The sequence below is a fragment of the Orcinus orca genome, chromosome X (genome assembly GCF_937001465.1).
Source record: "Orcinus orca chromosome X, mOrcOrc1.1, whole genome shotgun sequence".
In the NCBI taxonomy this organism is placed as follows: Eukaryota; Metazoa; Chordata; class Mammalia; order Artiodactyla; family Delphinidae; genus Orcinus; species Orcinus orca.
Genome location: NC_064580.1, coordinates 28,213,899 through 28,239,537, shown reverse-complemented (window position 1 = coordinate 28,239,537; position 25,639 = coordinate 28,213,899). Strand labels below are relative to the sequence as shown.

The 25,639-nt window shown below is 42.7% G+C and overlaps 1 protein-coding gene across 5 annotated transcripts in view; it reads left to right on the top strand.

Annotated features, from left to right (window-relative positions):
* Positions 1–25,639, top strand: part of DMD (dystrophin) — a 2,251,544-nt gene that overhangs the window by 2,136,319 nt on the left and 89,586 nt on the right. For all 5 annotated transcript variants that reach the window (XM_049704774.1, XM_004281026.3, XM_004281027.3 and 2 more), the window contains 4 exons: positions 208–282; positions 11,821–12,022; positions 14,433–14,518; positions 16,589–16,746. In XM_049704774.1, the coding sequence (XP_049560731.1) occupies positions 208–282; positions 11,821–12,022; positions 14,433–14,518; positions 16,589–16,746 (521 nt within the window). The remainder of the gene's footprint in view (positions 1–207; positions 283–11,820; positions 12,023–14,432; positions 14,519–16,588; positions 16,747–25,639) is intronic.

Sequence of the window (25,639 nt, the reverse complement as noted above, 5' to 3'; positions counted from 1 at the left end):
GAACTTAGCTTTCCTGATTGTCAAAGAGCAAAAAGACATTTTTTTTTCTTTCCCCACGTTGACAAAAATGCACCTTTCCAAAATTGGGGCATATACAAGAGACTTTTTCCCCCTAGCCTCTTGTGGTTGTTGGCAAATCATTGGGAGTTTATCTGTGCCTTTTGAGAAAATAACAAATGATCTTTGTTTTCCCCCTTTTTTCTTCAGCTGACCTGAATAATGTCAGGTTCTCGGCTTATAGGACTGCCATGAAACTCCGAAGACTGCAGAAGGCCCTTTGCTGTAAGTATTAACCAGTGCTCGAAATACTTGATAGTTATTCTTTGGTTTAAAAACAAATGGTTGGGAGTATTTGCTATCGGAGTGGGGAGAAATAGCTCTCTCAAGTCCGGGTGTAACATAGAATTCATTTTTTCAAGGTATCTTTGGCTGAGTTTTCACCTAGACTGCTTCGTTACATTGTTTAGAATCATTCCTGTCACCATTCCTCAGCTACTGATGTTGAATTGATAAGATACCAGTGATTTTTATTTTCTAACTAATGGCGTTGGCATCCAGAATTATCTTTATGGAACTTGAATTATCTCCACCTGTTCTGCCTTTACTACTTCTTATAAAATGTATTGAATATTTGAAGTATTAGCATCAGATTGCCTTACCCAAACCAGAGTTCACAGATGTGTATTGTTTTTTAGCTTGAATGCTAATGTTCAGATAAATACTGTCATAGAAGAAAGATGACAAGATTGTTTTTCTGCTTTTGCTAAATAACTTACATCAGTGGGGAAAATTCCCAAAGTGTCATACAATGCTGTCTGTTTATCAGATAGTTTATATATCTGTTACCAGGTATAATATTGTTTGAGAGCCCATGTATGTTGTTAATGTGACCACGAAACAGATAGGCACAGTCCCTACCCTGGTGGAACTTACAGTCTAATGAGGGATATACAGGGTGTCCATAAGTCTAGAGACATAGGTGTATGTATATAAGATCATCAAGAACATCTACAATCTGTTAAAAAAAAAAAAAAACAAACACCTCTATTAAGGCTTTATGGGGCTTCCCTGGTGGCGCAGTGGTTGAGGGTCCACCTGCCGATGCAGGGGACACGGGTTCGTGCCCCGGTCCGGGAGGATCCCACATGCCGCGGAGCGGCTGGGCCCGTGAGCCATGGCCGCTGAGCCTGCGCGTCCGGAGCCTGTGCTCCGCAACGGGAGAGGCCACAACAGTGAGAGGCCCGCGTACCACACACACACACACACAAAAAGCCTTTATGGACACCCTGAGAAAAAGTGAAGGGACAGTTTCAAAGTCATATATTTAGTCATGTGACAGTGGAAGAATGGGTACCATGAGTTGTGGGGTTTGCTTGAAGAGGTGGTATCTGTGACACGTGAGTCCAGAAGGGTCAGTAGAGCTCACTCCAGAAAGAATGTTCTCATCAGAAGGCAGAGCATGTGCTGCGGCGTGGGGTCCAGAGATGCCGTCAAGAACTGAAAATACTGCGGCTAAAGCACAGGCGCTCCAGGGAGGGACTGTGGTAAAATATTTGGCTGGAGGAGAAGCAGGAGGCAGATTGGGAAAGGCCCTTTAAACTTAAAGAGTTTAGAGGTCACTGGGGAGCCTTGCAATGGGATGGCACGATGGAATTGTCATTTAGAAAGATGACTCTGGCTGTGGAATAGAGCCTGCACCCTGGCGGTGGTGTACACCGGCTGGGGGAGAGACTTGGTGAGCAGTTTCAGTCGTCTAAACCAGCAGTATGGTGGCCTGAATTGGCAAAGGAGGAATGGAGATTAGTGGAAAGAGTTGAAAAATACGAGGTGGAATGGATAGGGCTTAGTGATGAGTTTGATGTGCTAGGTGAGGGGGAATCAAGGAAGATAACTGAAGTGCTCACCTGGGGGGAGTGGCGGACATGCCTTGGCAGAGCTGAACATAGAGCTGTGGCGCTCAGGAGAAACATACGGGCAATGTTTAGGAATCATAAGCGTGCAGGTGCTCGGGGAGTGTAAAGTAACAAGAAAACAGGATTTAGGACAGGGGGCGAACAAGGTACAGAGGGGACTGCAAAGGAAGACTCAGAGAAGGTATAGTGGTACATACTGCATGGGCAGAAAGAAGGGGCCTGCCACCGGGGTCAGACGTTGCTGGGAGGTCAGGATGAGGTTGGCAAAAGTGTCCGTTGGATTTAGCAACAAGGAGGTCCTTAGTAACTTTGGTGAGGTTTTAGAGGCACGGTGGAGGTGGTGAAGTGGGCTTCAAAGTAAAGCAAAAGTGGGGATGTGAAGACAGTTGAGACGATTCTTGGAGAAATTTAGTTGTGAAGGGGAGGGGAGACGGGCGGTAGTTAGCTGGAAGGGGCTGAGGAGTTAATGGAGTGCATGTGCACATAGGTTGAGAGACGCTTGAGTCTGTTGAAATGAATATGAGAAGCGGGGACAAAATTGTAGTTGCTGGCTCAGGAGATACTAAAACATGTGAGTTCTCAGAGGAGAGGGGAAGGTAATCCGGAGGCCAAGAGAAGAAAGGGGACGCCTCTCCTCCACTGTAAGGAGTGGGGCTGAGGAAAGGATCTGGGCCGGGCTAGGTAACTAAGGAGACCTAGTGGGAAGCGGGCGAGGGATGCCCGCGGGGAGGGCTCTGTTTTTTGTGTGAAGGTGGAGGAGAGGTCCTGTGCTGCAGCTAATGGCAGAAGGGGATAGAGTCGAGGTTGGCCTTAACCTCTGTGGAGAAAGGGAGAGCTATTTTGAGAAGCAGCATCGTGGAGCCCAGAGTCTGCTGAGCGGTTTACGACAGCACCAATCCGCAGGGTTGTTTCTCCAGGCACAGCCAGTAGTCAGGAACCGGATGGTTCTGTCCCAGGTGGGCAGAGGCCAGCCGGGCAAGTGAAGTAGGGATTTGGGCCAAAGAGTGGTTAAGTGGTTGGAGTGCTGTCCGTCGAGTCTGCATGGGGTAGGAGAGGCTGTGGATTTGGGTGGAAGCTGGTAATTAGGAGGTAGAGGGATCGAGAGGCCAAGTGTTCAGGGAGGTAGAGGAAGAGATTGTGCGGAAGTGACTGGAAGGCCAAGAAGTTGTGGTCAGACAGCAGCAAAGCTAAACGTTATTTCAGAAGCGGAACAGTTCGGCTGGCTAGGTCTAGGATATGACCATTTGCGTGGGCGGCAGAGGCGGGCTAGATGTGAATTTCCATGGAGATGAAATAGGAAGCTAATGAACTGAGAGGCTAGAGTGATGCATGAGTCCTCGCTGCCAAGGTTGAAATCACCCCGAATTGGGCCAGAACTGGGGAAGAGCAGAGGGCTGTGACCCCTGGCTACCAAATCTTCAGCAATGAAGGCGTCTGATGCAGGGGGTCTGCAGAGGCTAGCAGTAAGATAGTCAACTGGTGTTGGCTCATGTGTGGTTTTCTACGTGGAGATGGAGAAGACATGGCCTAGAAGTGAAATTATTTGGAAGGAGGGAGTAGGCTTTTCCTCCTTATCTTGGTCTCTCCAATGCTGAGCACAAAGCCTGGCGCAGAGAAAGGGCTTCATCTGTTTTCAAGGAACGGATGCATGAATGAAAGTAAATTCAGGCTTCCATTTCCGTATCGCTTATAGTCTGAAGCTGTCATTTTTCAGCTCTATAGCTGCCAAGTGGTTTTTAAAGGACTCCCCAGGCCTAGGATTTCCTTAGGCACCTGTTAATGTACCAGAGCCGGAAAGAGGCAGTTTGAGATGGAGTGGAGTCAGAAGGCTGGATGGAGAAGGTCTTCTGCCTCTTCTTCTTCTTCTGTCCCCACCCCATCCCAGAGGCAGTGCCTTCCATTGAGAAAGGGGCAGTTATGAAACGTGCTGTAGTACATAGAGAGATGTAAAAGTGAGATACAAAAAGTTCAGAAGAGATAATCAGCTGTTCCAGGTTACACTATGAAAAAGCCTCCAAACTGACTACATTGGAAGACCCCTTTCCATACTGTTCCTTTTGACCTTGGATTTAGGCATTATTCAGTTCTCCTCCTGTTAAAAACTCTTTCTCTTCACATATGTGTCTCATTGTCTATTATTTCAGTGTATGTTCACATTTCCAATAAACGTTGGAAAAACAGGGGGATTTGATATTATGAAACGTTTTGGCCATGGGCGCTTATAACCTTGTAATAAAGCTAAGCTCTGAATGTAGCCTGTAGAATTTTCACTTTAAACAGATTTGAAATCTCCGCATTTCCTTTCTAAGCATGACTTTGCTCATATTTGAAAAAGGTTTAGGTACAGCAAAATTAGGGTGTATTTATCTCAATTAAGTACTCGATTCTCAAGAGTGGTAGGAGGCTTCCACGTGTAGTATGAATATAGAATGAAGAGTTCACCTATCCTTTTATTATTGAAAACATGCGTGGTCACATTACTTAACTAACTGTTCAGTAAGTGATTTCAGAATTTCCTCTTAATTTTAGATTTGCTCCGGCCTTTTTGTCATTTCTGTGCCTGTAAAGCCATGACAAAGAGCTATTGTCTGTGGTACAGACAAACAGAACTTGTCCTGGCTACCTTTTCCAACTGAAGGTCATGTCCACTAACTCTTACTTTAATGAAAATTAATGACGTTATCTCAGAGATTTCCTGATGCCAGTTAAGAGTTTGAATTACAGATGCCTTAGAAAACATGCCATGCTACCGCCGCTAAGCACTTGGTCTTTTTCACTTCACTATCAAAGCTTCAGCACTGCAGAAACCTGAATACCACAGTTTTATCCACTATAGAGGATTTGCTATTTAAGTCTAGAGCACCACCATTGGCCTATAATGTCCCCAGTTTGTAATCCGTTTAATGTTGCATGACTCCATACTGCCTTTCAAGGCATTGTGAATGAAAATTAAACGCGACAGAAAAGCAGAGACAAAGAGGAAATCTGGGTAAGAAGGATTTATAAGCCGGTTCATATGGCTGATACCCCACTGAAAGTTATGAAGAAGATAATCTAAGCTTTTTCCTTCTCCGGCTGTAGTTCTCATGAACATCCTATAGGTTTGCAGCTTCTAAAATTAAAAATATAGCCAACTTCTAAGAGCAGAAATAAAAATGCACTTAACAAAGCCCATGTATTTAGTTTATTAGTGTGTGGTGGGTTGGAGAGAGCCCAAACCATAGGGCTAAATATACTGCAGTTGATAAATGTGACAGATATTCTGCAAACAAGAAGTATAGAACAATTTGCTTCTGTTCAGCAACTAAATCACACAGTAGAGAAATTTTGTACAGCCTGGAGTTGTCTGAATAGAGGCACCATGGCCAGACTCATCCTTACCGTGCCATACCAGGTAAAAAAAAGGGGCTCCCTTCTTGGTACACGCACCTCACCTTTTGTGCTTGCACTGAAAGGTGGCATCGGATAGCGTTTGGTCACTAAAGAAGGCTCACAGGACCCACGGTAACATTGCTTACAAATCTACAGTCTCTTACAGGCAAAGATTACAAGAAGGCAACAGGGTTACAGTATGCCTCCACAGCCACCAGCTACCTCAACAGCAAGGGGACCCGAGGGGCCAGTGTAATTATTTGTCCCTTCCCCGCAAAAATCTCCTTTTCCCGTATACCATTATATTATTTTTCACGTAGGTTGGAGGCCAGGTCTCTGTTATTTCAGAATTCAAAACATCTTGAGGATGGAGGCAGACTCGTTTTCTCCACTTACATGGTTTGATGGGTATCGGTGCCCCAAGAGAGGGGTCCGGTAACAGGAGGCATCTCTCTCCCAGGGGGAGCACTGTAGTCCTGTTCGAAATGTGTCCAGTACCCACGAGTTGCTCGCTAAGGGAAAGGAGGGTGGGTTCTCAGTCGTGCTGCTGAGGCTGTTAAGGAGGACCTTGTAGGTTCCATTCTCGGGTTATCGTTGGTTCCATTTCTAGTTGATATCCTCTTTTCTCCTGGAATTGGATTCCCTTGATGTGTTCTTTTTGCACTAGGCGGTCTTTTCCATCGGTTTCTCTTTTCTCACTCAAAGCAAATTCTACCTTGCCAGGTAGTCCTCGCCCAGCTCCTAATTCTCCTAAGATTCTTTTATTTCAAGCAGTCCCATGCTCTTTGGCCCACCAGACATGTTGTTGCCAATGTGTACTAACGTCTTTACTATAACTAGGAAATACAATTGAGATACAGAAATGTTGAGTCTCCCAGGCAAACACCGTAGGAATAGTAGTCACTCCTAAGTGAACTTTGGTTCGGGTATGCCACAGAAATACCTATAGCCGTCCACAGCAGATTTCTGGCTTTTCAATCTCAGGGAAGTAGGCCCACCAAATTCAACTTAGCTTTTCCTCAATGATACAAGCATCCCGATTTGTAGCTTTCCTCACACACTAACGCTAGCTTTTTTTTTTTTTTTTTTAAACACAGAATATTGTGACAGATGAGGCATATACCATATAAACTTTCTACCACATACCCAATACCTTTTGTAATCCTTCATCATCACAATTAATGACCATGCCGTGTTCATTCAGATTATTATAAATCAGTGTTCTCCAGATAGGACTGGGTAAATATTCCCACAGGGTACTTTCCAAAGCCGGTGCTTAATGACAGATGTATCCTGTGAAACAAGCGCCAAAAGCCATAACCACTTTAATACCGCTCCATGGAGTCTCGGTCACAGTCAGGACTCCCACCTCTTCACCCAGTGTGTTCGATAGATTGGCCAGCTGTCCCGCTCAGTTCTTGGCTTTTTAAAAGGGCATCTGAGGCGTAGCCAAGGGAGCATGTTATTCTCTTATTTTAAGCCTCTTTCTAGGCACCAGCATTATGTTAGATTTTCCCTTTTTAACACGCATTTGGTGGCTTTCTTCCCTTCGGCAACAATCTTATCTTTCTTCCTTATTGCTAAATTTCCATCCGAACTCTCTCCCCCAACAAAGAGTATATCCCCTGGGTTCAGCCACTGGACTAGTCCATATTTAGCTGGTAGCAAGATAAGACATGCCTGGGCTTCCCCTTTGCCTTCCCCTTCTGTTCCCAATTTTTGATAAGGGGTCACGTTGGTTCCATACAGGAAAATGGGACTGTCCTGTCCACTAGGCAACAAAACATGTGTGACGGTCAGCCCCAGTTAGGCGAGGTGTGAGAAAGGGGTAATCCAGTCCATCAGTCCCTGTGGAATTCTTGCACTTACCTTTCAACTAGGTAAGGTCTTGTGCACTTACCTTTCAACTAGGTAAGGTATTGTTTGGGGATATTACCAGCCTTTGAGACTCTTAATTGTAGCCCCAGTCCAGGGACTACTAGTATGGCACTGAAAAAGAAAATTGTGGTAAAGTAGGGAACACCTGTAAGTTCCCCCACTTGAATTATCTTTTTAATTGTAATTGGTCTCTCAGGTGTCGCCCATTTATCAAAAAGTGCTAGTTCCCAGGTTCCTTTAGTTGGAACTCTACCTGCAGGCCAGAGAGGGTGAAGCTCAATGGAAGAAGGTTCTGAACTTATTTGAGCTTTTGCTCCTGCAACCAAGGAATTGAATTTTTAGCAGACTTACCATCCGTTTGCTATCCCCTTCTAATCCATTCCGTTAGCTCCTGGAGTTCAGGTTCTACCATTTCCAGTTTCCAGTAGAAAGTTGTATTACTGATAACGAATTTCAAAGCCTGCGCTACTTCAAACCAAGGGTAGCTTGGCAACTAGCATCAATGGTTTATTTTCATCCCTTTTATTAGAATCATCTTTTTTTCCTTTTAAAATAATGCCTTCCCCGTATTTTCAGCTAAGAATGAGTTGGGGTCTTCTAAACAATCTCCGTTCTGGCACCGATCGCTCCGGGGATGATAGTTAAGCTCAATAGCTGACGAGGACTCACAGAACCCAGATGACAGTCCTTACAAATCTACAGTTCCTGACTGTAGAAAGGAAAAGCCTGCAGTACAGCAACAGCATTAAAACAAGGATATGCGTCACAGCCACAGGATGCCTTCCAGCATGGGGTCTGGAGGGGCCAAGTACAAGCTCCAAGTGCCCTCTCTGTACCGGGGCCACAGCAGGACGCACTTTATCTCTTGGAGCAAGAGCCAGCAATGTGAGCGCACACCACTTTAGAAACCAGGGAGCACTAATTGGAGTCTCAGCCAGGATTGCGTTTAGCTGCTGGTAATCTGGACGTCGTCTTCTTACGTAGCCAGTCCCAAACCCAGTGGCCTCCCTGAGACCAGGTCAAAATGCCTAATGTTATTGCTAGCAGCAAACAACTGTGATAACCTCTAACTCATGGCTACCCATAAACACACTGAGTCACTTCTTTTCCTTGCTTTGATCAGAGGGTCTACCTTGTGTGGCTGTTTTAGCCAAACATCTCTTGCCAACTTCAGCACCTCTGCAGTTAACCCTCACAGCAAAGATAACTACAGCAAAGTGCTTGACTTTCTTGCTGGGCAAAGATTTGCTTGGAAGGTCCTTCAGCCTGAGGTGTAAGCTGCCTGTAGAATGATGTGATGTCCACAACAGCCTCCTCTTTCCGCAGACGCCTTCTGCTGCCTGGGCCAAAAAGTCAGCAGACACATAGGAGTTATCCCACCCTTAGCCGCCCGCCCCTGTCTGTGTCTGTACTAATTAGGTTACAGGATTGTTTATATTGTTAACCTGGGGTATCCAGGTTGACCCATGGGATGAGCCCGGGGTTGTGTGGGCACCATCGGGCTTATTCTAGCCAACATTTTGGTGCTTCTTTTTTCTCCCAGTATTATTGCTAGTAGAGAATGCAGGGTGGTTTTCTTTTTCTGTGCAGCCTGTAAGGACACCTTCTGCCGCCCGCCTTTCTGCTTTTCAGTACATACCTCCGTGTGTCCTGCCGTAATACCCAGAGCAGGTCTCCTCCTGTCCAGTCTCAGTCTTCCCGACTGCAAAACGATTCTGAAGGTGCTTTTGAGTTCTCAAAGCCTAGGATTCTGTAAGAGACCAAAAAAAAAAAAAAAAAAAAAATCCATCTGAGCTCCTCACTTGTGGCGTATGAGGAAAAGAACAGAGTTAGCATTTGAACCTGGGATGTCGAGAGGATGAGTAGGCACACCCAGCACCTCGGGAATCATCCACCCCATCCCATCCCATCTCCCTTTCCTGCTTTTCGTGCTTAGCAGAGAGGGTCCTGGAGAGCCGGTCGTTTTTTGTCTTGTCCCCCCTCTTTCACCCCACACCCCTGATGCATGAGGGGCACCACCACATGCTCTCTCTTCTTCAGTGGCGTCAAAACCTATAGCATCTTCTGTCAAAATAATTTTTGAAAGAGAGGGTCTATTAGAACATACTTGGGTTTTTATGTAGCTTTAAAATGTATTCCCTAGTGAATACACTAAAGGAGAGAGAGATTTTCTCCTAAATGGAAATTCCTAGCTTGAGGTAAAAGGGTAGTTTTACAAAATTGTGTCTGCTGGTCGCTTGTTGAGGCGTCTAGAAGCAGCTAATCATTATGCTTAATGTTTCATCAAAGAATCGCAATGTATTCTTTAAGATGCTCGTCTTGAACAGTTAAGTGTATGTTTGTGGGGCAATGACATCGTCCCTATTGATTTTCTCACCTCTTTTCAAGTCCATAGTATCGGTGGCACGATAGTGAAATTCTGTTTGATATGTTTGTTTTGGGAAAATGAGCTCTCCAGTCTTCTGTAATGGATCATTCTTGTGTTTAACCACATTTGGTTTTAGCAGAGCGCACTGCACAGTATTTCTCTCCCAACTATGTCACCTCCCGCTCCTGTTATTTCAGAGCAATTGCTTTGTGCCCCTCTGGAGCTATTTATGCTCCCGATTTCCTATTCTGTGTGTTACCCATTCACCTGTACGGAGAGAAGAGTAGGCCCAATAACAAATTCATGCCATTTTGCTGTTGGTTATTTGTTTCCATCACACGGGGAAATTAGACTCTTCATACAAAAGTGAATCTAAGAATTCTCACTTGTTGGTTCTCCTATCCTTGGATATAAAGCAAAAAATGTATAATGATTACAGCAAAGTAACAGAAAGAAAATACTAGAAAAACTTCAAACCACCCATCACTTCCTTCAATATATAAAGAAACACGTTGGGAATATTGGTGTTTGGAGGAAATCTGCTCCTCTCTTCTGCTAATGTAGATGGGGTGCTGCATCCCTAAACGTTCTCATTACCTACACCTGAAAACGTGTCGTCAGAGAAAGTCAGGCACACAGCAGAGAGGATTGAAAGTTGGAGTCTTCTGTCTCTGCATGTCTCTCTGGTCTCCCATACAGTCCCCACTCGGCCTTCCCCTCCTCCTGTCCCCCTGCCCACTTGTGTTGTTATGTTTTTAAATTCTTTATTCTTTTTCCTTCCTACCCCCCTTTCAAATCAAGTTACATTCCTTTCTGCCACTTGAAACAAAGTCTTGGCTTCAATGTAAAGAGGTCATTCCTTTATCTTTCGAGTATTTTTAAGCAAAAGGAGTGGGGGCTTGGCTTTGATAGGATGAGTGCTGGCCAGGGTATTTTAAGAAAACTGGTCCATGGAAACAGAGAGGTTTACTCACTGGGATAAAAGACAAAGGAAAAAAAAAAACCTCCTGCTTCCACCCCAGGTCTCCTTCATGCTTCCAGGGAAACTTCAAAAGGTTACTATTTTCCTTTTTGAAAAGAGGAAAACATGCACTACAGAGGTATTAACCTACATAGGTATTAACCACCATTTTGGGGGTTCGTCCTTAGCATTTAATTAGAAGTAGCCACAAATAGTAACAAGTAAAATGCTTTAAAGCCTTAAATTTGCATCTGTTTAGTATGGGGCAAGCTGTTTACTGATTGGGATGGTGGTGTTTATCTGCAGTTACATTTATAATTGTGTTGCCTCCCCCCGCCCATATGTGAGAGATTTACTTAATTACCATTGATTCTTACTCTCAAAGGACTGAGAATTCAGATCAGAGCTTGGATGTATTAGGTGTTATAAAAGCAATGTTGTTCCGTTTCCAATTTGGCTAATAAATTGGCTTTACAGAAAAGCATCTTTCTGTGACACTTGGGAGTAAACCTTATGATTTGCTGATGTTGGGCAGTGTTGAGGCTTCACTTTCGATAAATGTTTGTCTTTCAGTATATGATTAAATACCACCTCAGCTCACGGGAACCTCCACCCCCCCAAAAAAACTTATAAAGTTCTTAGCGGACTTGAAAAGTACGTTGTAGACTATAATTTGAAGGTGAAAGGAGAAATAAGTGAGCCTTGTATCTGAAAACTGGATAGCTGATGCATTTATTTTAGTTTGCCTATAGAAAATTTTAGTGAAGTTGATTATTTTTTCACCTCGTGTTAATGTAGCAGAGAGATTAGGAGGTGACTGATATTTCAAGGAGGAAAACGCTTAACGATTATAAATGCATAGCTGGAAATAAGAGTTTACATAACCCTAACCATGCAGATTAATCAAACTGACCTTCTCTAGTACTAATACGAGAAGGTATTCTCAGAAACTCTTCGAAAATCTCTAGTAAAACAGTTTTTTTTCTTTCTAATTCAGGTGGAAATGACTGTGTTCCTGTAGAACACTCTAGGTCCCCTTAACGCTCAAATATTTCCTAATAGTTCAGGAATGGGAACTGTCTCTTCATCCACATCTTCACCCAGTGCCAGTGGGAGTTAAGGACAGTCTCAGAGCTTGAGTACTCATCACACTTACCAAACTTAGAGCTGAGGGGTGAAAAGAAAACACTTTAATAAAAGAGGGTAGGGTTCGGGTTTGCTGTTTACTAAAGGGTACAAGCCAATCCTACCAGGATTGTCAAAAAGGAAAACAGTGAAAGAAGGCTCTTCCCCTTTGAATCACCTGTGATTTTATGTGGCTCTTGCAGTGGATCTCCTGAGCCTGTCAGCTGCATGCGATGCCCTGGACCAGCACAACCTCAAGCAAAATGACCAGCCCATGGACATCCTGCAGATCATTAATTGTTTGACCACTATTTATGATCGCCTGCAGCAAGAGCACAACAATCTGGTCAACGTCCCTCTCTGCGTGGATATGTGTCTCAATTGGCTGCTGAATGTATATGACACGTACGTATAGCAGGCTTTCTCCAGACTATACCACTGGACACTTAGTCTACAGAACGGTGACGGTGTAATTAGCATCACAGCAGGGCTCCAGTCTAGAAATATGGTACTCAGGATGAAAGTTTCATGAAGCCATGTGACCTAATGCTATCCCCGTGATTAATCATTTTTGCTATTTTTTTTTTTTTTTTTTTTTTTTTTTTTGCGGTACGCGGGCCTCTCACTGTTGTGGCCTCTCCCGATGCGGAGCACAGGCTCCGGACGCGCGTGCCCAGCGGCCATGGCTCACGGGCCCAGCCGCTCCGCGGCATGTGGGATCCTCCCGGACCGGGGCATGAACCTGCGTCCCCCGCATCGGCAGGTGGACTCTCAACCACTGCGCCACCAGGGGAGCCATCATTTTTGCATTTAATGGAACTGAAAAATACTTTGATAAGCTAGGAGGTAAGAACTAGAATGTAGAATGCTCTCATTAGATTAGAAAACAAACCAAACCCTGAGATACTCATTTTTCATATAGTAGAATGAGTCAGTGTGTAGCCATTAGTTCTTTCCCTTTCTTGCCTGTGAATTTCGAATTCCTCCGTCCTCTTCAGGGGTGGCTCCCTCTCGCCGGCAGAAAGGGGTGTGCTCCTGGAGATGCTGACACACCTGTCACCAGCTCTGAATAGTGTTAGCTGATACTCGAGAGATTTTTTGCAGAAGAGTGTAAATTGATAAGCCAAAAAAAGAAAAAAGCCCTAGTGCAGCAAATCCAGATCCTCAAACTGGGGAAGTCTTTTTTTTTTTTTTTATAAGGATTTACGAAGTTTCACTTTGGCACCTCCATTCATCCCTCTCTCTTAGAAAACACTCGTTTCTTTTGGATTGCACATAGGAGAACTCCCCACTTTTGTCTTGAGCTTAATGAAGACAATTGAGGAAGGTAGCAGAAGGAATTGGTCTTAATTTCAACTGAATTCTTCTTAGACATCAAAATTACTATACGCCTGATTTCACATGTCAACAAGAACGTATTCGGCATTTGGAAATCTGGGAAGGTCTTCTGAAAGGAGTTGCGTAGCAACTGTTTGCTTTTGCCTTTGGTGTAGATTTCTGCCACCTCCTGGATATAAATGTATACCTTTTTTTCTCTGTTATTTTGATAAGGTATTGCTTTTTAAGTTCCAAGATCACCTGGCTGTTGAATTCTCATCATTATCTACCAAGCCCTTGATCCTGTTGGATTTTAATTACAGATTATCCTTAGATTTGCTTTGATAAGGGTTTCTATTCAGGTCTTCCCTCAAATATATTTTGGCACCATTCTCTTTGCAGATGACGTACGAGTGGATTCTGAGTAGATAACTTCCCTTCCCTATGCCTGAAAATTATCTGGGGACAACTTTAACTCCTCGAAGACCTGAGTCACTATATAAAGTTTCTTAAACCTTGATTTGCCGTTTTAAAGAGGGAAAAAGATAAAATCTTCCAATGATAGTACTTTTGTTAACGTAGTAGGACCCGGGATTTCTGCTTGACTAATGGATTTAGTGAATTGCACCAGTTGAAAGCTGAGCATATCGCTCACCAAAAATAACCACTCTTGGGACCTATCCTTTGCAGTTATTCTACAGACTTTTTTTTAACCGACATATATGGTTTAGTTGTTTCTCATAACAAAATAAAAGCTGAAAATCATCAAAAGACATTTTCTACAAAATGAAAAACTTCTCATTCTTTTAAGTTCTTCCCATGGGCAAAATGAACTTGTTAATAAATTTGTCATGTGGAATGGTTTCTATGTAAAGTGAAAGCATACCTATGTTAAAACACTGCTATAGCAATAGGTTATTTTTAAATTGCTCTTTAAGATCATCTATTCAAATGCTCCCTAATAGACTGTATCATATTTTTCTTGTAGGGAGAAACGTTCATATTTTATACTGTGTGTTTTGTGACCTGAAGTGATTAATTTTCTTCTCAATAAGGGGCAATCTGATGAATGTCTAAATGAGTGTTAAGAGAGCAGAGCAGTTAGTTACTGGTATTTTTTGGCTTCAGTAACTGAAGTAGGGGATTTTCTTAGTACATAGTAGTAGTTCTTCCCCTTATGGACATAAACCCAGGTGGCTCTCCATAGATGAATAAAAGGATATTCTTCTTATTTTTATGTAGAGAAACTCTTACCATTCAAGGAAGGGCTTTTAAGAATTGAAAACTGGGTAAGTGTTCACTGGTCGCGTTGGTCAAATTTCCATCGCGTTCTGGGTCATCAGCCAAAGAGAGAATGAACTCAGAAACATTCTTAATGATCTTAATAAAACAATGGTCAGTAGCGTTTCCATATCCAAGGTTTTTTCTCTTAACTAAGAAGTGTTTATCGTTCAGTAAAGTGTCAGTAATTGTTTTCTGCTTTGATTATTCATAACAGGGGGCGAACAGGGAGGATCCGGGTCCTGTCTTTTAAAACTGGCATCATTTCTCTGTGTAAAGCACATTTGGAAGACAAGTACAGATGTAAGTCGTGTATATGAACTCAGTATTCTTTTATTAATGTTGGCTAATTACCCCAGTTTTAGATGGGGAATAACATGGTGTTCTTATTTGACAGCAGGTTCCTCATGTAAGATGTAGAACTACTTTCAGACTGTCATAAAATGTGATGTGTGCCGCTCCATGTCAGATGTTAAATTGTAGTTATTTAAATAGAGAATGAGGATTAACTTCTCCCGTCCGAGTATTATTTTACATTACATTGACTGTGTCTGAGTAAAACACATGTTCCTCGGGGGTAAAGTCCGATTTCCTAACCCCTTTGTCTAAGTCAGGAAAATAAATGTGAAGGTTTAATCTGTGCACTTGCCTCGTCTTTGGATGAAACCTTGTTTATTTTATAATCATCTTACTGCGAGTTGTACTGACATACCCAATTCTGTGATGTGATTAACATTTTATTATTTGAGAGCCAGCTTGCCATTTCTTACAGGGTAAATAACACCTTAAAGAATTTCCTTTTGATTAGCTATTGGGCTCTTCTGCTCAAAATTTGTAAATCCAAATTAAAAGCAAATGCTAGAGGAGGGACAGTGGAGATGACTAAGTAACCATTCATTCCCATCGTGAAGGAATGTACTTGTTTTTCCCCTTTAAATGCTCGTGAGAAATCTTTTCGGTAGGAATATTAAACAAACCTAGTGTATCTTGTCTTTTCTCTTTTCCCCTAAGGCCTAGCCACACAGGGATGTGGAGATGTGCTGAGCTTAAGGACGGGCAGGAGATAAAAGAGACTGAATTCCTCCAAAGCCACGCTGTGTCCTACTGCTCATTTCCCCCCTAGGAGTAAATTTCCACAAAATACACAAGCTCTTTTAGCTCTCACTTTTATGTAGTTTCCACTTGAGTTTTCTCATCCTAAGAACCCAAGAAAAAAGAACAGAACAGCTTTTGTTAGCCATTTGAAAATGTGTTTTGGATAAAACAGAATATTTCCGTGGGCTTTCGTCCTTTAAATATCGTAGTTACTTGTGATAGGTATGGTACCAGCACATCGTGATACTAACTTGATTCATCAAGGAAGCTTCCAGTTTGTGTTTCAAATAACTACTGAGAGGGAACAGGTTTGAGGTTGGCGAAACAAAAATGTTAACTTCAAGCGGGGCTATTTGAAGATAATTCATAATTCTGAACTTACGTGTGTGTACTGGAGAGACGAGAAAATGCTGTGAGAGCTCAGTGTTGTTACTGCCATCTTAAATATCTCGTTAAAACATTTAATGTCTTAGAGTTTAAAGTGTGCTTATGAGTAGGAAAATATTCCGTGGATTTACTTTTTGGGCAACTTTTATTTGAATACAAGGTAGGATTAAAATAATTGTATTTCTGAGACCAAAACATGTTGCAAGTGTTTGGCGTATTCATTCATTCCTTGAATGCACGTATATTGGGCACCTGCTATCCTCCACCTGCTGCTCTCCTACTGCACACATTTCCGGCACACAGTTGACCAAGATACGGTCCCAACCTTGAGGGGATATCATTCTTCAGCCAAAAAGACACATATTAAATCAGTGACAGTGTAAAGTGATATGAGCTAATTACGAATATGTACAGCATCCTGTGGGAACATGTACGAGAAACTCAGTGATCGTATGACTTCATAAAGAAGGCCCAATTTTGATATATTTTGGAAGCTGCTGTCCGAAGGGGGATGGTGCTTTGGGCCCGTTCTGTGTTTCTTAAGGCTGAAACATTTATTTTATGATGGTGGTCACGTCATATATATAAAATATTTTCTGAAGTATTATGTTCTGGCTTAGGAAAAACTCACATGTCAGAACTGTACGTAAGCTCTCGTTACTTGCAGGGCTGTAGTTTATTTAAAAGTTGTCACACTTCATATATACACAGTGATGATTAACTTGATCCATAAAAATAATAAATGTGCAGATTAGTGTACAGTAGAAGTACACGGTGGGAATATTGGCTACGCTTGCGAATTGGTGCTGGAGTTGAGCTGGTCCTTAGATTCTGCTAACATCTACTTCGTTCTGCTTTTGGATGGTTGCAATTCTCTTTTTCCTTTTGTAGACCTTTTCAAGCAAGTGGCCAGTTCAACTGGATTTTGTGACCAGCGCAGACTGGGCCTCCTTCTGCATGATTCTATCCAAATCCCAAGACAGTTGGGTGAAGTCGCATCCTTTGGGGGCAGTAACATTGAGCCGAGTGTCAGGAGCTGCTTCCAATTTGTAAGTTATTCACCTTCTCAAGTAACATACTTACTCTTTTGTATTTTAGAAATTAATATAAAACCCCACAGAACTGTAGTTTCTCATGTTAGCTCTTCCATAGGCAGGTAGGTAAGGGATTTTTGATATTTGAAACCTCTGTAGGCAGTGGCTTCTGGAACTGTGGGTTTGGGGAGAGAGGACAGTGCAAAGGAAGGGAAAGAAATCTGCGTCTGCAGCCAGAACCCCGCAGTTCCTAAGATGTTGGGAGGGAAGGGAGTCTGCATGGTTTAGCGAGGGAGGAAATAATCTCCAGCCAGAGAAATCCTTTGTAAAAAAGAAAATGACCTTTGTCTGTGAGTATCTTAGTCTCTTAGTTTTTTTTTCCTAACCTAATTCTGTCATCGTAGCCTTCTTTTCAGTAGCTGTTGGTAAATAGTTGACACAGCTATCTTTTTTAAGAAAAATAAATTTATTTATTTACTTTTGGCAGCATTGGGTCTTTGTTGCTACGCGCGGGCTTCAGTAGTTGTGGCTCACGGGCTCTAGAGCGCAGGCTTAGTAGTGGTGCATGGGCTTAGTTGCTCTGCGGCATGTGGGATCCTCCCAGACCAGGGCTCGAACTCGTGTCCCCTGCATTGGCAGACGTATTCTTAACCACTGCGCCACCAGGGAAGTCCCTGAAGTTTTCCTTTTGTAACTTTGACATTCCTCTACTGTTCCAAGGCCTGGATGGTGACTTCCCATAGGCTTACAACCAGGTTGGAGGTTTGTACTCTCTGCTAATGTCTGTCACTAGCTCCACACACTCCTGTCCATTCTCCTTCGTATCCTGCTGCCCCAGTGCCTTTTCCACACCATAATCGGTGTCCCCAGAAATACCGTCTTCCTCCCAAGTGCCTCAGCACTCCGTTGATAGCCATTTAGTTTGTTTCTCTTTTTTGGTAAGATAGGTAATGCTGCAGTGAACATCTTTATGTAGTTAGCTCTTTTCTTTGACACAAGTTTTTCCCTTAGGATAAATTCTCAGAAATGGGATTAACAGATATAAACAGTCTTGTGGCTTTTTTGATACATATTACCAGATGGCTTTTTGTCAAAAGTTGTTTGTAGTACCACCAGCACTGAAGGAATGAGGTATTTGGAGTGTTACATTATTCACAGTGTTCTTATGTTGTTTTTCAAATGGTAAGAACTGTTTTTCTTGTATGGGGTTTCTCGATCCGTCCGTGGTAATCTCATTACCGATAGAACTAGGTGTACAAATAACTGGGTTCGACCTGTATGTAGTCTGACCACAGACTAGGGTAAAACCATAGAAGGCCTTCTGGGCAGAACATTTTGAATATTTAGCTATTTAGAGCACTTTTAGCATTCATTTAATAGTTCACTGGGCAGAGTAAATAAATGCACACATAATAAGGCCACTTAATGTAGCATTGGCTATACTGTTTGGATCGTTTTGCCAAAATTATGGCAAATTGGCTGTAAAAGTAAAACAGATGTGGAGAAATAAATGCATTTTTTCACCTCATACTCAAATCTCCCAAAACATGAACAGACTATCACTTCCTCTGGGTTTTTTCTTACATGTTGCTGCATTAACATTTCTACTCCAGAACGTAGACACAAGTAACTTTCACACAATGAATATTAATGGCCACAAATAGTCCAGATCCATTTTTTTCAAAACCCTATTATAAAACAACTTGCAGTGCTTAATTTTTTTTCCGAAGCGTTTTCTCTTCAGTCAAGTTTCAGTGACTTTTTACTTTCTAATTGTGAAACCACACACACACACACACACACACACACACACACACACGTACACACACACGTGTTCGCATATACATATATACACAGTTGTGTATGTCTTGTGACTGAGGTTGAGAGTAACGGTCAGAGCTCGAACCTGCCGACAGCCATCTCTATTGAGAGACGGTTCCTGCCGCAAAGTCAGGCGGGCTGGCCTCAGGGCCACTGGAGCCATTGTCCTGTCACCTCGCGGAACTGATGGTGCTGCAGCCATCGTCACCCTCACTGCAGACTCTGGCTCTCTCTGGTTTTTTTTTTTATGTATCTGACATATAACATGGTGTGAATTTAAGGTGTACAGCACGTTGATTTGATGCATTTGTATATTGTAATATGATTGCCATTGTAGCAGTAGTTAGTGCCATCACGTCATATAATTACCATTTCTCTTTTGTGGTGGGAATAAGTAAGCTCTAGCCTCTTGAACTTGGTTGTCGGGACAAGGGGCTGCTGAACAGAAACTCTTACTTTCCGTCGTGCCGTCCTCTTATCAGGAGCCCGGTCTGTTCCACGACCGCCTGTTGCATTCTCTTGCAGGATGCTTGCCTTCTTCACTCACCTGCTTCCTCTTGTTTCGCTCTGTCCCTGTCCCTGTAACAGCTACACTCTCTTCTCAGCGTCAGAACTTTGAACTCAGTCCACTACCTGATCGCATAGTGGTTGAACACATCCTGGCTAGCCAGTCTCGAAGCTCTCAGAAAGGTCTTTTCTGAGACTGGGGGGAAATCTATCAAGATATTAACAGTGGTGACAGGACGGGGTTTTTTCCCTACTCTTTTGTATTTTCCAGATTTTCTTCTTTGAACATTTAGAAGTAGAAAAAAAAAATGAGTAAAGTGCTAACTTTTCTTTTTAAGGGAAAGAAGCATCTTTTGTGTGATTCCTGTTCATTGCCACTCATACGCTGTTTTCAGGCCTTCTCATCACTTGCATAGATTATTGCACTGTCTTCCTAGCAAGCCTCCTCTAGACCCCCTGGTGCCTTTTGTCAGTCTCACTGCTCTCATACCGGTTTTAGAGAAACGTATTCAGTGTATGACACCGTGCTTCGAAATCTTCAGTTTCTTTTCACGGTCCACTGAATAAATCCTAATTTCTCTACTTAACTCTCAGACCTTTCCTGATCTGTTTCCATAGCTGCCCACGGTTTGCTTTCACTACCAAGTAACAGATTCTCCCTACCATTTGTACTAACCATGCTTGTAAATAATACTGTTACTACTGCTACTGATGGTCATATTCTACTTTTGTTCACACAGTTCTCATTTAATCTTCCCAAACCCTTTGAAGAGAATAGAATAAGCAGGTTGGGGGGGTTGTTTTATGGTTTTTTTAATAGATGAACAATTTATCAGCGCCCCCGCGTTTCCTCAGCTGGTGGAAGAGTTTGATTCCTAGTCCAGAGCGCATGCCTCCCCCACCCCCCCCCCGCCCATTTTCCGCCTCATCCCCAAATATGCATTTTTTCATTTTAAGGCTCTCCAGCTTCCCAAGGTGAAATAACAGGCATTTTTTTTCTGGGTCTCTGCTAGGATACATGATGCCATAACAAAATAGGGAACATAGGAGAGTTGGGGAGAAGAGGAATCCTCACTCTAAGACACTGAGCGTTGGCAAATTGGATGTTGCTAAAAGGCTGTGGTGCACGTCCTATGGGTACAGAGCCGGGTGAGGTTTATATTACTCAGATTTGGGGGCCCTCTTTACTTGGTAGGAATTGGCAGTCTGCGTGAACAGATCCATTGTGAATTCTTCCTTCAGAATTGGCGTCCTAGCCCTGGCGGGCTTTTCCTCAGCCAGGAGCTCTGGCTATCACCTTGCCTTTCGGAAACCATGCAGCATGCATGAAAATTCAATGTTTGCTGGAGGGAAAGATAACAGGAGTGATAATGCCCCCTGCCCTTTGTTTGAAGCGTAAGACCTTGGGAATGGGGCCGGGCTGGTTCCTTCAGCAAGCTTGTGCTCAAAGGCTGTTCCTTCTACCAGCCTAAGGAAATGAACAGCAGGAAAGTACTTGTTTCTCCTAGAAATACATTCCCTGCATCACAGAAGGAGAAGTTGACTTCAGACTATAGTCTTTTTATTTCCTTTTTTGTTTTTTTTTTGTCACCGACTAGAAAACTTCCTTCTTTTCAAGTCGGTACAGTTAGGAAAGTGTTGGCTTCTGGCTCAGACAAGGGCCTGGCAGGGACAGGAGGAGAGCAGAGCAGTGTTTTCACGTGCAGTGGTAGCTGGGTGATCTTTTTGTAGGTTTCCTCAGCCCATCTGGGGATGGATGGCGGTGATGGTTGCACAACAGTATGTATACACTTAATACCATTGAACTATCCACTTAAAAATGGTTAAGATCGTAAATTTTATGGTATATGTATCTTACCACAGTTTTAAAAAATTGGAAAAAAAACCCCAAAAACTTCTTAAAGAGAAAAGGAATTGCCAAGTCCAAATAAAATGCTTTGCCTATTTAAAAATCAGTATAGGTCCATCAAGGAATTATCCATGAGGCCAGGAAATGAAGTCATATCTGTGGGTTTTAAAAGGGAAAATTCACTATAAACGTATGGATTTGACAGTAGTATCTTCAGTGATATTAAAGGAGGCAACAGGATACGTTTCTACATTAGAAGCGTATGGCAGTCAACACGTGTACTGGGAAAATGACTCTTTTGGGCATGAGTAGAAGTAAAGATTTGAAACTAGTTTGTTTTGGAAATACAGCTTCAGGTAATGCATCATCGGGTTGATCTTTCATATTCCATGGGATCTTCCCTGTTGGCAGAATAGATTGATCTTTATGACCTCCGCAAGGCCAGGTCTGCCCTGGCAGAGAGTCAACAGGCTGCCCGGAGGAACCTGAGACATTGTCCACATCTCTCCTTCTTCAGATGAGAAAACTGAAACCCACATAGGCAGAGTGAATATTTTCTCCATTCTGCAATTATATTTATGTCAGAACTAGACATCAGGCCCAAGTTCCCTATGTTCCAAGCCAGCATTTCCTTCTGCTAAACCATCTGAGTAGAAATAAATGGCTTTAACCAGTTCAAATATTAGACTGAACGAAGAAAGTGTTAGCATGATCCTTTATGTGAATTTTAGGTTATAATAGGATATGTGGATAAATGAACACGCCTTCACCTACGCCAACACACATGTGTACACACACACTATGATCTGTATTTAAAATACTCTAATCCCAATTTCAGGTGTCTAGTCTACTTCCAAATGAAATGAAATAGTATTTCCTCTTAGGTGGGCAAAACTTTACGCTTTTAAGTGACTCCAGAAAAGAGTCATGTATCTGTAAACTGGTATTTGGCAGTGCCCTGAGAGGTACTCCCTTCTCCCCTCCCCCCGATAGTCTTTGTAGTATTTTCTTCTGTAAACATTTTAAGCACCTTATTGTTTAGACAGAATCGAGTGTACCAACTTTGTATTCAGTATGCTTCACCTACAAGAGCTTGCGTGCCAAAATCTGTTCATTCTACATCTGTTTTCTGCCTCCTGTTGTATTCATGCATTCAAAATGAATAAGTTGCTTTTTCATCTGTCTTCTGAGTTTTTATATTCCTCTGACAAAAATGAATATCATCTGTGCACAGTTGCTGTAATATAGAATGATACAGAAATGGGAATAAATTACCACCTCAACTGTCGAGAACTAGTGTGTGTGTGTGTGTGTGTGTGTGTGTGTGTGTGTGTGTGTGTGTGTAAATAGTAAATCATTCCAGGACATCTGGAGTAGTGAGTGGCAGAGTGGTTAAGCACATAGGCCCTGAAGCTGGCTGCCCAGGTTCAAATCCCAGCTCTGCTGTTTGCTGGGTGTGCAACCTTGGGCACATTTCTTGACCTTCCTGGCCCCTAAGCTCCTGGAGCAGTTGTGAGGATTAAGTGAGCTAATAGAGGCAGGGCACGTAGAGTGGTGGGCACATAGTTAGTTATGATTATCTAAAGTGTATTTTAACATGAGAATAGCCCACCAAGGTCAACAATTCCTTTTATCCATAACCCAGCATCTGTAGATGAGAGTTTAGAGACTCTTGAGATGGTGTTAAAGTACCATGCCAACACACTTCTTAACCAGTTTGGCAGCATTCCTCATGCCAATTGATCACATTTTATATTTCCCATCCTTAAAATAACTCCTAAAAAATCTGCTTTGCCTAGGTTTCCTTTGGCCGTTATGGGCCCTTTTGGGACTTCCCTGGCAGTCCGGTTGTTAAGGTGCCGCGCTTCCACTGCAGGGGGCGCGGGTTCGATCCCTGGTCGGGGAACTAAGATCCCGCATGCCTGTATGGAGCGGCCTAAAAAAACAAAGTAAAATAAAGATGTTCCTTCAGAAAAAACCCAATATGGGCCCTTTGGTCTTACGGACATTCTTTTTACACCCGTTTGGACTGATAGATACTCACTAATAACTATGATATAAGTTACTAGGGCTTGGTATGTGTAAGTAGAGCTAGCGTCACTGAGCTCCTACTGGGCCTGCTCATGGACAGAATTCCTGCAAATTTCTGGGAAAGACCTTTTATCAGGGTACTATCAGCATTGTCTGGAGTTCACTATTGGTTTTCAGTTGCTCTTCTTTTCTATTTTGACTATAAGCTGTGGTGGTTTACCTTCATAATTATGTCGTGGTTTATGCTGTTAACTTCTCCATGTGGAGTGGTAGATATTTTCTTCACCAGTGTTTCAAAGATAGGTTTGTGTTGCAGTTGAAACCTGTTTCATTTATACACTTACTGCTAAGGAAAAGCACATGTCATTCTGTTTCTCCTTTTTACCCTTCTAGAGCAGAAGTCTTTGTTAGGACCAAATTTTCCTTCCTCCCCTCCCCTCCCCTCCCCTCCCCTCCCCTCCCCTCCCCTCCCCTCCCCTCCCCTCCCCTCCCCTCCCCTCCCCTCCCCTCCCCTCTCCCCTCTTTCCTACAAAAGCTGAGGCAGAGGTGCTAATGAAAAAAACCTTTTTTTTTTGAGAGCTATGCTTTTAGTTGAAGTGTATTCTGGACTCCCTTTGATCAGTTCACCATTAATTCTAACTCAAACTGATACTTAACCCACAAAGCTCAGAGAAACAAGGAAATATGAGTTCAACATTTACCATTTTCTTTTTTCCCATGTTTGTCACTGGCTTGTAAATTGGATTTTTTTAAAAAACATCTGTCTTTCTACGAAGATTATTTAAGATAAAGGGAAGTGCAAAACTTCTTCCTGGGACACCCTTATCTGTTTATCCAGGGTGTCTTGATACACTAACAGCTAAAGTGGTTTTTGTTTGTTTGCTTTGGGTTTTGGGGGAGGGCATTTGAAAAAATAGTAAAAAAAAAAAAAAAAAAAAAATTCTAATTAGCTTTTTTTTTTTTTTTTTTTTTTGGCGGTACGCGGGCCTCTCACTGTTGTGGCCTCTCCCGTTGCGGAGCACAGGCTCCGGACGCGCAGGCTCAGCGGCCATGGCTCACGGGCCCAGCCGCTCCGCGGCATGTGGGATCTTCCCGGACCGGGGCACGAACCCGTGTCCCCTGCATTGGCAGGCGGACTCTCAACCACTGCGCCACCAGGGAAGCCCTAGCTTTTTTTTTTAAGCTACATTAAAAAAATACAGTACAGTCTGTTCCAGTGTTCACTTCTCTGAGTTTAGACATATAGTTTTGTCACCACCACTACAATCAAGACAGAACATTTGCATCACCCCTAACATTCCCTCTTGTTTTGTTGTCATCCTGCCTGCTCCCAGTCTCTGTGTTCTGTTCCTATACTTTTGCCTCTTCCTGAACTGGATTTTAAATGATTGTAGGAGGCAGCAGTGGAAGAGTTAATGTGCTGTCTTGTACTTGAGCATAATTTGTCCTGATACCTACTTGAGAAAAGATATTCCATGATATCTACAGGCAGATATATGTGCTCTACCATGTATCTGTGAAAGTTTTCTGTTAAATAAGAACTCTCTAGCATAAATGAATAACATTGAGTATACTTACAGGTTTGCGTAGATTTAAAAATTGTGCTTCTGTTCCCTCGAGCCATGGTGTTAATTGGTTTATTAGTCAGGTGGAGTGGAAAGCCTGAGGTCAGGACAGTTGTCCTTGAACATGTAAATGAAGAGCGGATAATCACTGTGTGTTACTGTTTGGGCTTATTTTATCTTTAATGGGTGATTCAGAGTCCTCATTAATATTTAGAGCAGTGACTGCTGGCCTCCAACCTGCTCATTATCTTCAGAACTTTAAATAAAATACTTGATTTCTACCCAAGACAGCAGTTATGGGAAGCCTTTTACTTCTTCTTGTCTCATGAACACAGCTGTTGACCTCTCAATCCTTATTTCAAACAAGAAAAATTTCTGGTAACGTTGGGCTTCTTCAACTCGTATTTATGGCTGAAAATTCATAGTCGGGTATCTGGGGAAAGCACATCTCGGCCGAGTATATGAGGGGACACATTAGAGCAATGAAGCTAAGGACAGGGAGGACATCAGTTTGGTGTTGGGTTTGTGTTTTGCGAGAAAACTAGTCCTGAAGAGTTTTTCACATTTTATACCATTGGTTATTAATGCATTTCCCCCTCCCCTTTCACAGTTATCACAGTTCCTTACACTCTTGCCTTCCTTGCCCTCCCCCCAGGAAGGGGGGTGCTTGGTGAGAAACAATGGTTTCCAACCAGTGTTTTATTTTGAAAAAATTTCAAGTATAAAGAAGAGTTGAAAGGATAGTATGATCAACACCTGTATGTCTCGTACATCTGTCCAACCCCTGGTTAGCGTTTTGCCCCATTTACATTTCACTTTTCCCATGTATGTGTGCCTTTGAATCTACACACACAGACACATCTTTCTCCTTTACCATTTAAAGGTAAAAGGCCATCATACCATAAAACATAAACCGCTGAACATTTCACCATATATCTTGTTTCAAAAAGCCTTTCTCCTGCATAACTGCAATACTGTTGCCACACACAAATTTAACATTAAGTCAGTCATATCATCTAGCTTGCAGTCCACATTGAAATGTCCCCATGGCTTTGGAATGTTCCTTATTTCTGGTAGTTTTCTTCCAGGATCCAGTCAAGGTCTTTGTCTTTCATTGGCTTGTCATGCCTCTGTA